The 16,411-nt window shown below is 36.3% G+C and overlaps 3 protein-coding genes across 5 annotated transcripts; 1 reads left to right on the forward strand and 2 right to left on the reverse strand.

The window, feature by feature from the left end:
* Positions 1-894: 894 nt before the first annotated feature.
* On the forward strand, positions 895-2,930 carry LOC107416201 (pentatricopeptide repeat-containing protein At2g42920, chloroplastic). The gene has a single exon (XM_016024667.4). It carries the CDS (start codon positions 1,043-1,045, stop codon positions 2,618-2,620), a length of 1,578 nt encoding a protein of 525 aa, XP_015880153.3. The 5' UTR covers positions 895-1,042; the 3' UTR covers positions 2,621-2,930.
* LOC107416205 (AT-hook motif nuclear-localized protein 16) lies at positions 2,900-4,529 on the reverse strand. The gene is made up of 2 exons (XM_016024671.4): positions 4,392-4,529; positions 2,900-3,935 (listed from the first exon to the last, which is right to left on the reverse strand). Exon 2 carries the CDS (start codon positions 3,870-3,872, stop codon positions 3,072-3,074), a length of 801 nt encoding a protein of 266 aa, XP_015880157.3. The 5' UTR covers positions 3,873-3,935; positions 4,392-4,529; the 3' UTR covers positions 2,900-3,071.
* On the reverse strand, positions 4,362-13,091 carry LOC107416203 (uncharacterized). Of its 3 annotated transcripts, none has more exons than XM_016024670.4 (10): positions 12,688-13,091; positions 11,840-11,883; positions 11,259-11,376; positions 11,053-11,161; positions 9,716-10,413; positions 7,920-8,253; positions 7,578-7,842; positions 6,051-6,212; positions 5,175-5,603; positions 4,362-4,842 (listed from the first exon to the last, which is right to left on the reverse strand). In XM_016024670.4, the coding sequence occupies exons 1-10, from the start codon at positions 12,857-12,859 to the stop codon at positions 4,561-4,563; spliced, it is 2,613 nt and encodes an 870-aa protein (XP_015880156.3). In that variant the 5' UTR covers positions 12,860-13,091; the 3' UTR covers positions 4,362-4,560. The 3 variants fall into 3 exon arrangements, with proteins under 3 accessions (XP_015880156.3, XP_015880155.3, XP_024928464.3); XM_016024669.4 differs by having other exon boundaries at positions 9,707-10,413; positions 12,688-13,089; XM_025072696.3 differs by lacking the exon at positions 11,840-11,883 and having other exon boundaries at positions 9,707-10,413; positions 12,688-12,828.
* Positions 13,092-16,411: the final 3,320 nt, after the last annotated feature.

Consider the following 16,411-nt stretch of genomic DNA (forward strand, 5'->3'; position numbering starts at 1 on the left):
AAATGTCATTTGTTAAGAATTTCATTTTTTTTTATATATATTTTATCTCTAGTAGTGGAGAGTTAATATGGGCCATTGATTTTGTTCTTGATTGTCCCATTAGTTAAATAATATAAGTTTGTGTGGTGGGGACCAAAGAACATATAAGAAAGGAAATAAATTGGTTGGTAAAATTAGTCCTTAAAGAAGTGTACCGTCCAAAATCCTATCCTAAAACTTGCACTTTTGACCAATTGTATTCGAAATATGCCTACATACATATTATATTCCTATATAGGCTTCATTTTTTCTTTCCTTTTTTTTTTTTCTTCCCACCCTCCAAATAAAGGCTCTTCTTGATTGTTGCTTCCACTTAGTATTAAGTGGGAATGTTTTGATTAAGACTAAGATTATATAAAATTATTTAGGGTAAGTTTTAATCCACATATCTACTGTCTTAATAGGTTTCAGACACATTTAAATTTTTCATATTGACAAATCTTGCTTTATGTACTAAATCTTCCAAAGTTTTTTACTTTATGCACATGCTATTTAACTTTCTTCTTCTTCTTCTTCTTCTTTATTTATTTATTTATTTATTTTAAATTTCAATAGCTTTTGGTCTATCAAATAGAGGCTTAGAAATACCTATGTGGAAAGTCAAACTAACCTCCACTCTAATGTAGTGCGATCCTTCTATTTGTTACAACCTCTAGCAGATGATTTGAAATTGATTCTAAAAAAAGCCTTTTGCTTGTCTCAATCATGTCTATCAAATGACATGCCAAAAAAAAAAAATAAAAAAAAAAAAATTTGCAAACGTAAATCAATTAGATAATTAAATTTGATTTTATGTTAAGGGTCCTCCGATAATACTAGAAAAGGTTACAAAAAACGAGTGAGGGACAAATCCCTATGGTTGGGTGGATATTAGGCTGTGACCATGGTTTAAATTTCCTAAAGATAGATTCCCTGTTCTGCCCCTATATGCTACTTGCTATCTTCCACATAGAGGATTGAACGGAAACTCAGCAAAACAGAGAAAACAAGGACCACAGAAAAAATGATACCATGTTGTTGCTCACAAACTCCATCATCAACCTCCATTTCCAAATTCATCTCAGACCAACCTTACCTCACCATGTTAGAGAAACACTGCACCACCATGACAGACCTCCAAAAGATTCATGCTCAGTTCATCAAAATTGGCCTTGCTAAAGACACTATTGCTGCTAGCCGTTTACTGGCTTTTTGTGCCTCCCCTGCTGGAAACATGGACTATGCTTACATGGTTTTCACACAAATCCAAAAGCCAAACCTTTTCATTTGGAATACCATCATTAGAGGCTTTTCTCAAAGCTCATCCCCTCAAATTGCAATCTCACTTTTCATTGACATGTTGGTAACTTCACCAATCCAACCTCAGAGATTGACTTACCCTTCAGTCTTTAAAGCTTATTCTCAACTTGGTCAAGCTTGTTATGGAGCTCAGCTTCATGGGAGGGTAATAAAATTGGGGCTTGAATGTGATCCATTCATACGAAACACCATCATATACATGTATGCAAATTGTGGGTTTTTGAGTGAGGCAAGACTAGTTTTTGATGAAGATTTGGAGTATGATGTTGTTGCATGGAATTCTATGATTATGGGCCTTTCTAAATGTGGGGAAGTCGGTGAATCCAGAAGGCTGTTTGATAAAATGCCATTGAAAAATTCAGTTTCCTGGAATTCTATGATTAGTGGGTATGTTAGGAATGGGATGTTTATAGAGGCATTGGAACTTTTTGGCAAAATGCAGGAGGAGAGGATTAAACCTAGTGAATACACAATGGTAAGCTTGTTGAATGCTTGTGGTAGCTTAGGAGCAATTAGGCAGGGGAAGTGGATTCATGACTACATAAGGAAAAATGGTATTGAATTAAATGTCCTTGCTATCACAGCAATCATAGACATGTATTGCAAGTGTGGAAGTATCAATGAAGCTCTTGATGTTTTTGAGACAGCCACCCAAAAGGGTTTATCCTGTTGGAATTCCATGATCTTGGGACTAGCGATGAATGGTTGTGAGGAAGAAGCAACGGAACTGTTCTCGAGGCTTGAATCTTCGAACCTCACACCAGATGGAGTGAGTTTTATTGGTGTTCTAACAGCTTGTAAACACACTGGCATGGTGGATAAAGCAAAGGATTACTTTTCAATAATGAAGGAACTATATAAGATCAACCCATCAATAAGACATTATAGTTGCATGGTTGATGTGCTAGGCCAAGCTGGAAGGCTTGAAGAAGCAGAACATCTCATCGAAACAATGCCTATAAACCCAGATGCTATTATTTGGGGATCTTTACTCTCAGCATGTAAGAAGCATGGAAACATTGAAATGGCTAGACGAGCCGCAAAGCACATGCTCGAATTGGATCCGAGTGAGAGCTGTGCACATGTGCTTATGTCAGGTGTTTATGCCGATTCTAAACAATTCGAGGAAGCAACAATGGAAAGACTTTCCATGAAAGAGAAAAGAATTAAGAAGGAACCAGGATGTAGTTTGATTGAAGTGGATGGGGAAGTTCATGAGTTCGTAGCTGCTGAAAGGCTACATCATAGAGCACACGAGATCTACTCACTACTGAATGACTAATGATTAACATTGCAAGGTTAAGATAGTTTATATCAAACTCGTTCTTTGTAAAACAAAAAATGCGTCTCATGGATATTTGGGGAAAGTCAGACTTGTTAACTCTTTCGTAGGCGAAAATTGCATGTTTATGATTTTCCATCTATATGCACTCTGAAGTGAACTCCTGAGAGTTCCAGAATCTTAACGAGTATCTTGAAAACTAATACTTTTACATCGATTACATAATTTAGTTAGTTAACCTGAAAAACGAAGGGGCAGAGAAAAAAAAAAAAAAAGAAAAAAAAAAAAGAAAGATATATGATTGAGGAAAGCAATTAATGATCTAAAAGGTACAGTAAAAGGAGCTACAAGTCCATTTCCTGGAAAGCTTTATATTACTTGGTAAATAACAGAGACATCTGAAGAACATCTAAGACCAGATATGACAGACACGGATTACTCCCAAATCCAACTAGGTCTTGGACATGGTTCGGCCAGATGCCCAGGAGTATACCTCAGGTGCCATAGTACCACTTGTGAGCAAGTTCTGTGGCAACCCATATAAATCCGAAATATCTAAGTGGTGGTGACGACCATTTTGGTAATGCTGATTTTGCAGGGTCGCAGCAACTTCATCGTCATCCAATGGTAGGCGATCAAACGTAGCGTTCATGAATGATGCAGCCATAATCACCACAGGGCCTGAAGCAATGAGTGCACCAACCACACTCCCACCCACAACCTGCCCCTGAGCCCCTGCTAAGTAGATGGTCAGGCCTGTAATCCCAGGTGGAGCAGGAGGGGGCAAGACTGATCCCAGCAGTGAAAGAATCTCAAAGCGGCCATGGAGGGTCACAATGGCTCCGGATGATGCTGGCTGCCTCAGTGTAACATTGGTAACACCCCCACTTCCACTAAGTATGCAAATTCCCCTTTGCTTTCTCCTTGCAAAGTTGGCTAAACTCTCACACACATCACAACCTGAGCTCACCTCCATAGCATGAGCTCGAAGAGCATTCGCACTGTCACGGGTGACAATTATAGGTGGTTTAGGCTTGTTCTTTGATCCAGCAGGCCTACCACGAGGCCGCCTAATGTTCTCCCCTTCAGATGCTGAAGAAGCGGGCTGCACCACTTTTGGTATGTTGGGAGAAATTAGCAAAGCATCAATACCAGACTTGTGGTGATTACCTTTATCTGCTTCTTGGTTCCTGTCAAGTGCAGCTTTCGATACAACAACAGAAGGGACAGCAATCTCTGCACCTCCCGCCATTGCAGCTCTCTTTGTGGAAAGCACCACTCCTCTCTCACCGATGACCAGAAATTCACCCAAAACCTGTAATCGGGACAAGAGTTTTAATACTAGCATCTGTGCTAATAATTATATCATGTGACCCCAAATGAATGATCCAGGATTAGGAGATGGTTAAGTAATACCAAACCCAAATGTTTATCGAATTTTACTCTGTTACTCTCACTGCCTACCTCCCAACAAGACTTACCATTCATGATAATCGCCTTTCCTAACAGATATCCAAAATCTAATAAATATTCTACTCGGGACTAAATATTGACAAACCATACAACTACGTTACTTAAGTCTATAAATTATATGAAGTACCATAAAAATGGTTATGGTTAAACTGCAGCCCAATAAATTCCAGATAATTGTTTCACCACTGTAACTTTCTTCATTGGGAAGATTTAGTTAGAAAGCTACCTAAATAAATTAAAAAATCGCAGCTAAATAATTCATGTAGGATACAACAACCGGGCAGATGGCATAAACAACCTTTTTTTTCTGTTTTCTCTTTTTTGAGTATGTACAATTGGACAGAGCCAGGCACCCAAAAACACATGACAAAATATGATCCGTTGCACCACTGCTTCGGCTCTGCCAAACTCACTAGAAATCCACGACAATTTCAAAAATAGAATCTAACGAAACTAAAGAAACTGGGTTAGTAGGTTTGCTGCCAAAATTGGTGCAACTGCTGAGCCGACAAGTCCTCAGAATGGCCTAATGTCAAATCACTGAGGCTTTGCTGCTGTCGTCCATGAGTAATCCCTGTTTGCGAATGATAGAGGTCGGAGTATCCTAAAGAACCATAATGCAGTCCAGACTGATGGACCTGTTGATGTCCAGCATGTTGCTGATTCTGTCCAAGTAAGCTGTAATATGCACTCTCTGAAACAGGCATCTGTGTTCTCAAACCAGCATTCCATGTAGAAGAGCTAATATTCTGGTTATGAAAGGGAAAGTGATGAGAACCTTCATATATAAACTGAGGTCAGAATTAAAAAAGTGAATTGGCCACCACAGTATGAAGTCCAATACATGCATATTTTAAATATTTCTCTACCATTACAAGCAAAAACAAACTTTTCATCATGCACATCATAGCATCATTGATTTCATTAGTACGCTACTTTTAAAATGAGCGAGATAGCTAACATAATAAATACAAAATTAAACAGCAGCACCATTGAGCACATAAATTTTAATTTAGTGATTTTATTGGAAACACGAAAAGGCTAAACATAGATTATAATTTTCTTTCATTTTTTATTCTACCTGTTGAAGAGAGGTGAAATGGCTTCCATCTTTGTACTGAGGGTGCAAGACATCATTATAGCCACCTTTAGTGATAATAGAAGCAGCAGCTGGACTGTTCAAATAACTTCCAGGTAAATTGGTAGAATTTACAAAACTTCCATAACCAGCACTAGCAGATGGCAATCTGCCCATAGAGGCTCCACTCTTATTATACTGTGAAAGGTTGTACTTCATGTCATCCAGTGACTGATACAACTCCATACCACCTGGATATGCTTGCTGGAAAGTTGATGGCAAATGCATGTAGCTCTGAGATGGGGCAGGGCAGCCAATAATATTAGCTCGTTGTTCCAAGGGAAGACTAGATTGAGAGTATGATTGATTTGTTCGGTGCTGTGGGAGTACAGAGGATGGCTCAGATAAAGATAAGGTACCTGATTTCAAAACCTGCACGATTTAAAATTTCATATCAACACAGCATCAGCTTTTATCTTCTTGTTCTAACACTTTTAGCTCGTTACCAAATCCACGGTTCAGGGTAAAAAGCATGGCAAGAGATACATCAATTATATATTTGAAGAATGAGAACCCACCAAAGAAGAGGCAAAATCAAAATCATAATAAGATGGTAATAGAACAGGATAAACATCTGGAAACCAGATAATCCATATAGATGATTATAGATGTCCTGACCCACCTGAGTCTTCTATGAGCTTCAAATAGACAGAATAAAACATCTGAATTGTCTGCATTTTATTGTATCAGTCTTAACTGTTCTACAAGCAGTCAGCTTTTTCCTTTACCCTTAAGGTGCTAATTTCGTTTTTAATTTATTGGGCATAAAATGTGGACAAATTACAGCAGTACCAACCACAAAATGTTATTTCAACTTGCCTCTGATAAAGAGATAGTTGAACTGCTTCTGGGTGATAGGGCATTGTTGTATCTAGAGGGCATAGATTGTGTTACTGGGAACTGCGAGTGGAGATTATCAGATACTCTTAATGACTGAATAGTTGGAACCAGCAAATCACTTGACACAGAATCTGAGTATGGCTGCAATAGAACATGAAGAAAACAAGAATTGTTGTTAACTTTATGGTTGCAATGGGAAGTTTAAAGAGAGACAAAGAAAGTTCTAAAAACTAAATAAAAAAAAAAAATTAAAAAAAAAAAAAGCCAATAAAGCGTAAAGGAACAAACATACTTGCAAACTTGATATCATAACAAGCATAAAGTTCGTCAAGGCTTTAAAAATTGATAGTAAGTGCAAGTGATATCACTTAGCATATATACATATATTGTAAAGACAATTTTAATCCACATCAACAGAGAGAAAACTGAGTAGCAAATGAGAGAACATTTTATTTAGTATGGGAACGCATAACTGGCCATCAAAAAGATCTAATTGCATAGCAAATTGCATTAGAACCTAAAGCTTCTGTAATTACTAAAATTTAAGTCTTAACGTTTCAAACCATTGTACACAAAGCAGTGTTAAAAAAATTCCAACCATCCAAACAAAAAATGGTGTACTTCTAGACTTCTAGCCAGAGGCCAAAATCCCAAATCAGGTTCAAACAAAAGTATCAAAGGCAAGCGTATTTTCTATGAATAACCTACTATCAGTGAATATTCTAACAAACTTGAAGGCATGTGGAAAGGGCTTTATGCCTACCACCTTCTCACTAGTGACATTGAAACTATGAGCAAGCAACTGAGATTACTAATTTTATCTGGTCTGAATTCTAAATGTACTAGCATTCATGACCATATCCTCTATGGCAATTTGTTGTCTGATCTTCACACTGTTTATTCACGTCTTCAATATGTGGCCTTGAGTTGTTCTATACATGCTAACCTTGACCATGACCATAACCATGATTTAAGAGGACCCAATTGATTTGAGGCCATGGAAGTGACTGGTATTGCTAAAAATCCTATGCTCCATGAATCTATCAACCATATCAAGGCGAATTATCATTCCATTTGATAAGTTGTAACAGAAGAGGATATATTGCACAGGCCAAAATAGAGAATCAATTGATGATCACTTTGCTAAAGCAGTTTCTAGAAGTTTGTTCACTGTATTTTGTTCAAAGCTGGGCAGTACTCCAGTCTGAGGGGTATAATTAAAATTAAGGCAGATTTAGAAATAATACCTTTAGGTTTAACCGTACATGCATTCATGTTCACGCGTGTGAACGCATGCAATATGTGTTCGTGTGTGCTGTATGTTGAGATTTATGAAGGAAATTCAGATTCCAGTTATCCTAGCTTTATTTGGTTCGTAGCAAAGCAAATATGTTACTGCAAAACTATAGTAGAGTTTGATGAAAATAGTAGAGTGCCATTTCAAAGAAGTCCACCAATAAGATCAGCCATGCACAATGCAAAGGAATTCTCTGATTAGCAACATACAGGTTCAGCTTGGAAAGGAAAATTTCCAGTTTTCATTTCCGTCCTTGCAAAAGACAACCCAGAACTTGCTTGTTCAACATTCCCAAATTGAGAATCATTTAGTGATGATTTGATGTATTCGTGTCCAAGGGTTGCTTCAGGGATATCCCGTTTCATCAACTCTGGCTGCAAAGGCGCAGATAAATCAAGATTTCCAGCATCTGCTGGCGCTCTATGACTTTCATACAAGGATGCAATGGTCCCATCACCATTGTATCCCAAATTCCTGAGCAGGTAAGAAAAATCAAAACAGCATGAGACATTATACATGAAGTGGTACAAATTGAGACCAAGAAAAAGCACCTGTGCCTTGTGTTCAGGTGCCCCCGTGTTAAACCATCCATCGCTGTCGATGCTCCTTCAAAGTCATCTTCAAATTGATTAGATGGTAGTGACCTGGTTAATGCAGAACTAACTCTGGATTTGTATGTACCAAAACTCAAATGTGAGCAATCAGCTGCCAATGCTTGGAGATGATCTGGAAGAACTACACTAAAGTTGTCATCTAGTTCACCCTTCCCTAAACTCAGGTTCTGCAAGTTTTCTGCAGCAGACGACACATCTACGATAACATTCTCAGTGGAGCACACAGAATTATTCTTCTTCGACACATTTGAACCAGAACCTGATCCTGAAGCTACAAAATGTAAAACGAGGATCACATTATATAGGCAGAATTTAATAGAAGCTAAATAAGAACAAACATATTAAGCCAGCCAAGTACGAATTTCAGTGTGTTAACCCACCATATCATACATTCATTTCGAAGTACTTGTCCAATATTTAAAGAAATACTATTAGATAGCTAAAATAGCCCATTACCCAAAATCATAGGACTCTACTGATACATAATACATCAGTTCAAATATATAATATTCTGTAATAATAAACATGAGATGTTCACATATTGAGACAAGAAATATATAAATATATAAGAGTTGACAAGCATGTAAAATACATCCAAACTTCCTATTTCACATATAGACAAAGAACGTGTGCTATCTAAAAAGCAAGTAAAATACATCCAAACTTCCTATTTCACATATAAACTAAGAACATGTGCTATCTAAAATTTTATATTTTTGGAAGTATAAATCTTCTAAATCTATTGTTGCATATAAGAGCCAAAAAGGATCCCCATCTCAAGGCCTTTCAGTGTTAAAACATAGGGTTAATTGATGTAAATGCTAAACTCAAGCATTTTCCGTTAAAAAAAATTCATAACTTCACAATGTACTCCCAAAAGAATTAACAGCATATATATATATATATATCAAAAATTCAAATTCCATGATTTAAAGTCTACAATGACAGATCACACTATTACATATTACTACAATGTGCACAAAGGCAATTATAATATTTGCATTTCATCCAGAACACCAGAGTTTCAACAAGATCAAGATGATCCTAGCTAATGAAGATATTCCTTTCTTTTTAACTACTAAAAAAGGAATTGATTGACTACCAATGTCTTTGTTTCTAACATAGTTTTTACTCTTCCAAAGCATCATGTATACAACAGCAAATTTTTGCACATTTTCCACAAAGAAATGGAGATATAACATAAGAAGCCATTTCGTATTAAAATCATACAAACAAGCCAAGAAGTCATCAACAAAAAATTTCACTTGCTTTCTGTTTACCTTTCAGTAACTTCATAAAAACAAAACAAGAAACAATAACGACAATAGAAACTAATTTAACACCCAAAAAACATGAGAAGGGATAAATAATGCAGGGTATATGCAGTAACTTATGCATTTAACCGAATTCATCATCATTGACCTAATTTACCTCGGCAAACAATATGCAGATCATGCCACTAACCTCAAGACATCGGCATTATTATATGCATTCACCAATAAATAAGTACAGAAACACAGATATCATTCTTTCAACAAATATTAAGCAAACCGTATCACTAGAGGCAAATAATCAATGTGGCATTGTGCAAGGTTTAGTAACAATGTGTCAGAAGCCAAAATTAATCTTCCAAATAACTTGCACGATCTCTATGGTTTATGCTGCAAACAAGGGAAAGAAAGAAAATATATCACATATCACATACTTATAATCTACAAAATTACCTTCCTCACATTTGTATGTGGGCACATGTGAATCAGAGGAACTTGAATCCTTAACCAAGTCCTCATCACAATGAGATGCTTCTGCAGCATGACCAACAAACTTATGTTCACTAGAGGAAGATGCAGAAACAGAGTTAATGCAATCTGAACCAAGCTTTTTCCTAGTATAATCACCCTCTGAAACTTGGCCATCATCTGACTGGTGGTTCCAAGACAAGTGAGATCCATTACCATAAATGTTCGACTCATTAGAATACATCCCTGAGGCTGAGGCTGCAGATGCTTCAACAGCTGAAGATCCATGAGCAGCAGTCAGCTGCTCAACCACGGGCCATTCATCAACAGAAGCATTCTGATAAGCAGTAACACCTGACTGACAAATCATTTCCGGCACATTAGAAGGGTTTTGAGAGTCCAAATCAAGGTGCAATTCTGGCTGAAAAGGTGCAGGAACTTGGGAGGGCTTAGCATAGTAATGGCATGAATTTGGTGCAACTCCATCCTCATGCACATATGATGTCTCAGATGAACTATGTGAGCCCTTATTGTACAGCGGCCTACCCATCCTGACAATATCAGCCATTGAAAGATGTCCTGTACTCATGCCCAACCAAGCAGGTTGACATCCTGAAGAATGTTGCACAGATGCAGAGACAAAATCACCTGTACTTATTGCCTGCCGTCTACCATCAGTATTTAAAGAATCACTGCAGCAGATAACTTAGTATTAGCAGACAGACAACCGGTCAAGTGACAAAGTCAACCAAGGTAAAAAGTACATTATTAAGCGATCCATGAAAAAATTAGAACTCCACATATACAAAATAAAGTTAAGACCAAGCTGACTCTTTAATTTAAAAAGCATACAACAAAAATGGTAGAACTAGCAAGTGTAAAGTAAAGAGCTGGTACTTCTGCTTACTTAATATTGCATACAGGTAACAACAGCCAATAATTTGTTTTTAGCAACAAAAACAACATAATTAGTAGAAGTTTCTGCTTCTGCTTCACCAACAAATCATTCAGATAATTTATGAGTATTATTTGGTTTAAAAGTCCCACATTTTCTTCCTGCTTAACTATACAACATGACAAAGAGAAAACAGTACCCTACCTTATCATTGCCAACCAATTTACATCCTGCCTTCATTGAAATCCAACAAAAAATTTCTTACCAACTCGATGAAAATTTCTTCACAAAATTCTTATCAATTCCACATGAAAACTGACTAAATAATGAATAAAGCAAACAACAAACAAACTTTTAATGCCCGCGTCATTATTGCTAGAACATAAAAAATAAATAAATAAATATCATGCTAGAAATTTGTTCAAAAATAATTAACCTGTGAGAAGAAGGTTGCTGGTTCAAAGTTTTTCCAGTAACATGGGTAGATGGATAAGGTGGTGGAGCTACTAACCCATTCTCTCCCTTGTATGCAACATTTCCAAACTCTAACAGAAGGAGCAAAGAATTTAGAAATCAAGAATATGCACCATCAAAATTGAGAACAATAGGTAAACACTGACATTGCACAATAGGCTAACATACCATTGTAATTAGCTTGAGTTGATCCACTCCGACCAACATTACGTTCACTAGAACTTCTAAGTACACGTGTCGATCCACTACCATTAACTCGAAACCTTGTTTCTTGTGTCTCCTTCATCTGAATATAGTTACAAAAATATATATCAAATAATAAAATACAACCAAACTAAAGAATAGCAAGAAAAAAATAGATATACATATTAACTAAGGTAACCATGCCTATAGATTGGAAATAAACCTAAAATTAAAAGCATATGGAACAAAGAAAGGGAGCCATACAACTTCATCTGTAGAGGAGAGGACAAACATTAAAGACAACACAACTACTACCATCTAGCAATTACGGGTTCAAAGTTTATAGAGCAACAATTATTCCATTCAAGTATTTAAAAGTTCAGAATATGAGTAAACGCATGCTGACTCCCATGCCTAACAAAAGTACCTAGAAAAGAACATAGCAAGTAAGGCAGACCCAAGAAGAGACAGAACGGGTAAGACCACAGAAATTAGGAAGCAAGGTAAAAAGCCACAGATCCTCGGGAGAAGAAAAAAGTAAAATCGAGCTATTCTCAACATGGTACCTCTTTTCTTCTTTCACGTTTGCTCTTCACTTCATGAAAAGAATCTACATAATCAAAAAATTGCTAGTTCAATGGCAACTTTGAATCACATTAATAAGTGGAAAGCAGAGATTAAGAGCTCCATGCACTACTCATAAGATTGCACAAAAACAATTTGGTAAAGTTTACAAATCTCAAAAACTAATTGCGTAACACCCCCAACCTTCCCCAACATGTACAAAAGATTCCCTCTTTGCCCAAAAAAAGGAAGATGATTTTACCAATCAGAGCAACATATCTATTGTATTGGGAATTTTAGGCTCCATATTAAAAAAAATAAAATTCCCTTTCGTTTTGGTATCAGTTTCTCCTAAGGCAAAAAAGCAAAACCATAAACTAAAAAATTAACAATGTATTCCTTGGATGTGGAAAAAGGGTAATAACAGAAAAACCAGACAAAAAGCCTAAAAGAAAACAAGAACAAAAAAATTTCATAATTGGCGAATTTTATAATTGGCTCAAATTTTCCCTCTTGGAAAGAATCTTAAAAAAATAAAAAATAAAAGTCTAAATTCCTCTGTGAAATATCAGTTACCGCCTCACAAGATAAATATAAAACCCAAAGCAAATCAATTTAAAAGAAATCTACTTCACTGTGTAACTGGGAAAAAAAAAAAAAAAAAACAGTGTCATTGTTTTTCCCACACATTCAAACATTTATCTTCCACATCCATTCCCAAGTTTTTCTGTTTCGAAAAATTTCAAGAAAACCAAAAAAAAAAAAAAAAATCATCTATAAATATTCTCTGATATGAAAGCTCCAGGTTAAGATATAATAAAGAGGAAAAAAAAAAAAAAGGCATAAGAACCTAGAGAGAGAAGTCGCTGAACGGCTTCGTTAGGGTCCATGTTACATTCTTTAAGCGCGGCATAGATCTCAGACTCGGAGCAGTTCACAATCTCTTTCAGGTTCTGTATTACCTTCTTCGTCCCCTGCGGCAACTGCAACACCCCAACACCATTCTTGCTCTCACTCCCCATCTCTCTCTTTCTCTCTCTAATATCTTTCTCTTTCTGACAGAAAAGAAAATTAGAAATTTTAAAAAAAAATCTTTCTTTAACTTTCTCTTTTTTCACGAAAGAGAAAAACACTCGTTTTTTGCGGCTGGAAAATATTTTCCGATCAGCCAAACAACAAACAAAAACCCCTTTTCTCTCTTTCTCTCTCTGTCTCTTCCAGTGCAGAAAAAAAAAAATAATAATAATAATACAAATAATCTCTTCCTCTCTATTTTTATTCTAATCTTTTTTAAAAAAAATTATTTTGTGGACTAATTTAGTAATATTAAGTCATGGAGTTGTGATAATCTAACTGACTGTTTCCTTGTCTTTCATGACAGGAGATTCACTGCCCGGATCGGACGGTGTGTGGTCGTTGAGAATAGTTAATGTACGGTTCGATTTGAGTGCTGAAATTGTGGGATTTTTTTTTTTTTGGGTTTTTTTTAAAAATCTTTTTTTGCGAGTCGGTACTTGTCAAAGTGAAATAGTTAAATTTTTATTTTTTTATTTTTTATTTTTATATAAATTTTAAAAAATTTTGGTTCGTTTTCCAGCCACTTAAAAGTGCTAAAGTGATGATCAATAAATAAATAAAAAAGAATAAAAATGAAAGTGCTGAAGTGTCCCTTTAATTTGGTACACGTTAAAACTCAAGAGGCCAAGATATGTCTAAAATAAATCATCAGCGAAATTGGTGAAGCAAAACAAAGCGTTGGTGGGTGGGTGTCTCTCTCCATGGGAGGTTCTATTCTCATGACATTGTGTCTGTAAGGTCTCTGTCTCTTTCAACAACACTGAGAAGTGTTCTTTTTCTTTTTGCGATTAATGAAGTTACTAATAGTTTTCAAAAAATATTAAGATTAACATTCCACAATAAAAAAACATTACGATTAAAATTCAACAAATGTGCTACTCTAGTCCTTCACCATGAGAACCAACTTGATGTGCATTCCTTTCAACAATGTCTTATTGTGCAAGCACTCACAAAAATCCGTTTTAATAAATTGTTTTTGTAGATATGATGCACTTTCTATGGGGTAACTCTTGTTCTGTGCAATTCAAAGAACTCAATGACTTTATGTTTCTTAGCCATTTGATTTCTTTAAAAGACAAAGAGCGGGTACTACAAGGTGCGCCATGGCATTTTGAGCGATCATTGGTTTTGACTAAAAAAGTTTCAGCATCAGTTATCCCTCACTCTGTTACAATCCATAAGGCTACGTTTTGGATCCAAATCCATAATGTTCCACTACATTGTATGACAAAATTTGTAGGAGAGGCAATTGGATCGACTTTGGGAGAGTGTCTTATGGTTGAGTTTGATGAGGAGGGTCTCTATTTTGGAAAATTCATGCGGGTACAAGTTAAACTTGACATCCGCCACCTTTGACGCAAAGGAATGAAGATTTATTTGGAAGATCAACAATCTTGTTGGGTGGAGTTTCAATATGAGAAACTACCGGACTTTTGCTTTCGATGTGGCTTACTGGAACATACACAGAAGAACTGCCCTACAGAAGTCGATGACCAAGGGGAGTTGTCTGGTTCTTGGTTATGTACAAACCACTCTATTAACTTCACACCGGTGGAAAAATTTTTAAAAAATGACAAGTTCGATCAGATGATCTTTCTAATGAAGTATCTTCCCGTTCTCTTATTCCCTCAAAATCGGATGATGTTTTCACATTGAATGCCGTGATTTCTCTGCTGTATCACGGCCAGCTACCACTAGCAAGGTAGTTACCATCATCGGCAGTTTTGAAAATTGTTCTCAAGGAAGGCGGTTCTAGCATTGGAGATTTGCAACTAACTCTGGCAGTTAGAAAGGATGATGTGGATATATTGAAAGATGTGGTAGAATCTTATGGAGATGATGTGAAAAAATTTACTGACATGGACATAAAGGAGATTAGCTTGGTGAATTTTGACCATAATCATCCTACATGAGTAAAATTATCTCTGTTAATACTTCTCCTATGTTAGAGCCACTAAAGCAGAAACATGTCTCTGGTGTTGAAAGAGCTAGACGGCCAAATCCAAAAATTTCTACCAACAATAAAGGTTTAAAGGTTTCCTCAAAAACAACAGAAGAGATTAACTCTTCTAAAGTGGTGGGGTCTGATCATTAGCTCCACCACGAGCCATGAAAATACTTAGTTGGAATATCCGAGGCTTGGGGAATCTTCGGCCGTTTAGAGCACTTATTCAAATGCTCAAAAATAAGGACCTTGATATTGTTTTCATTATAAAAACAAAATTATCTAAGAATCAACTTGAGTTTTTTCATTTCAAGAGTAAAATGACAGGATGCTTTAGAGTAGATTGTGTTGACTTATGGGGTGGTCTGGCACTTCTGTGGAAACCTAACATTCAAGTATCTGTCAAATCCTTTTTATCTGGTCACATTGGTATTGTAGTTGATAATTCTAGTAAAAGGTCGTTCAGGATGACAGGTTTTTATGGCAATCCTGATGCATCGTTAAGATGTTTTTCTTGGCAATTACTTGAAAAGATTGAGATCGAATATGGCTTGGTTCATCATTGGAGATTTCGATGAGATCCTGTTGCACTTTGACAAATTAGGAGGGCAATCATGACCAAATTTTTTGATTAACCATTTTAAGACTACAGTTGACAATTGTTACCTAAGACCAATAAGTTTCTCTGGGTATAAATTCACTTGGTCAAATAGAAGAGTTGATGGGGCAAATGTAAAAGAACAACTAGACAGGTGCTTCACATCAAGTAACTGTCAGATTTTATTTTCCCGTTCCGTTGTACACCATCTACCTTCATCCATTTCTGATCATCAAGCTATCTGTTTACTCTTATATGGTGAACCCATTAATAATTTACGTTTTGAAAGAAGGTTTCATTTCGAAGAGGTTTGGTTAAGGGAAGCTACGTGTGATAAAATTATTAAAGAGGAGTGGAATTCTTTAGATAGTAGAACTGTAACCATGAAATAAATCTCCATTGGCATGTCTAGATGTGCTAGGCAATTAATGAGATGGAACAATTACAGTTTCAATCATATTAAAACTTGCCTCAACCAGTGTAATTATCTCTTATCCAAACTTCAATTCAAGCCTCCTACAAAACAAAACTCACGGTTTCTTCACTGTATTGAATGTGAAATTGATTGCTTGTTGGAAAATGAGGAAACAAGATGGCGACAAAGGTCTCAACTGTCTTAACTATGAGCAGGGGATCAAAACTCTCAGTATTTTCACCAATATGCAAAAACCCAAAAACAGAAAAATGCTATATGTGAAATTATGGATTTGCATGGGAATTGGGTTACCGATCAACACTCTATCAATGGAATTTTCTTACAGTACTTTCAAATGCTTCTCTATTCTTTGGGTACTAATATTAATGTTGACCTTAGTTATGATATTAGGGGAAGGGTGACTGAAGACGTGAATTCTTTGCTTTGCCAATCTTTCTCGCTAAATGATGTCAAAAACAGTGTTTTCCAAATACACCCATCAAAAGCTCCTAGTTTTGATGGACTACCTGCAGTATTCT

The sequence above is a fragment of the Ziziphus jujuba genome, chromosome 4 (assembly GCF_031755915.1).
Source record: "Ziziphus jujuba cultivar Dongzao chromosome 4, ASM3175591v1".
NCBI classification, from domain to species: domain Eukaryota; kingdom Viridiplantae; phylum Streptophyta; class Magnoliopsida; order Rosales; family Rhamnaceae; genus Ziziphus; species Ziziphus jujuba.

Bases quoted from the DNA above. Each gene is read 5' to 3' on its own strand.
- LOC107416201 (XM_016024667.4), top strand. From the start codon at position 1,043: ATGATACCATGTTGTTGCTCACAAACTCCATCATCAACCTCCATTTCC.
- LOC107416205 (XM_016024671.4), bottom strand. From the start codon at position 3,872: ATGGCGGGAGGTGCAGAGATTGCTGTCCCTTCTGTTGTTGTATCGAAA.
- LOC107416203 (XM_016024669.4), bottom strand. From the start codon at position 12,859: ATGGGGAGTGAGAGCAAGAATGGTGTTGGGGTGTTGCAGTTGCCGCAG. The intron at 11,884-12,687 runs GTTCTTATGCCT...TTGATTATGTAG, and splicing joins TCAGCGACTTCTCTCTCTAG to ATTCTTTTCATGAAGTGAAG. The intron at 5,604-6,050 runs GCAAGTTGAAAT...TAAATCGTGCAG, and splicing joins CAACTATCTCTTTATCAGAG to GTTTTGAAATCAGGTACCTT.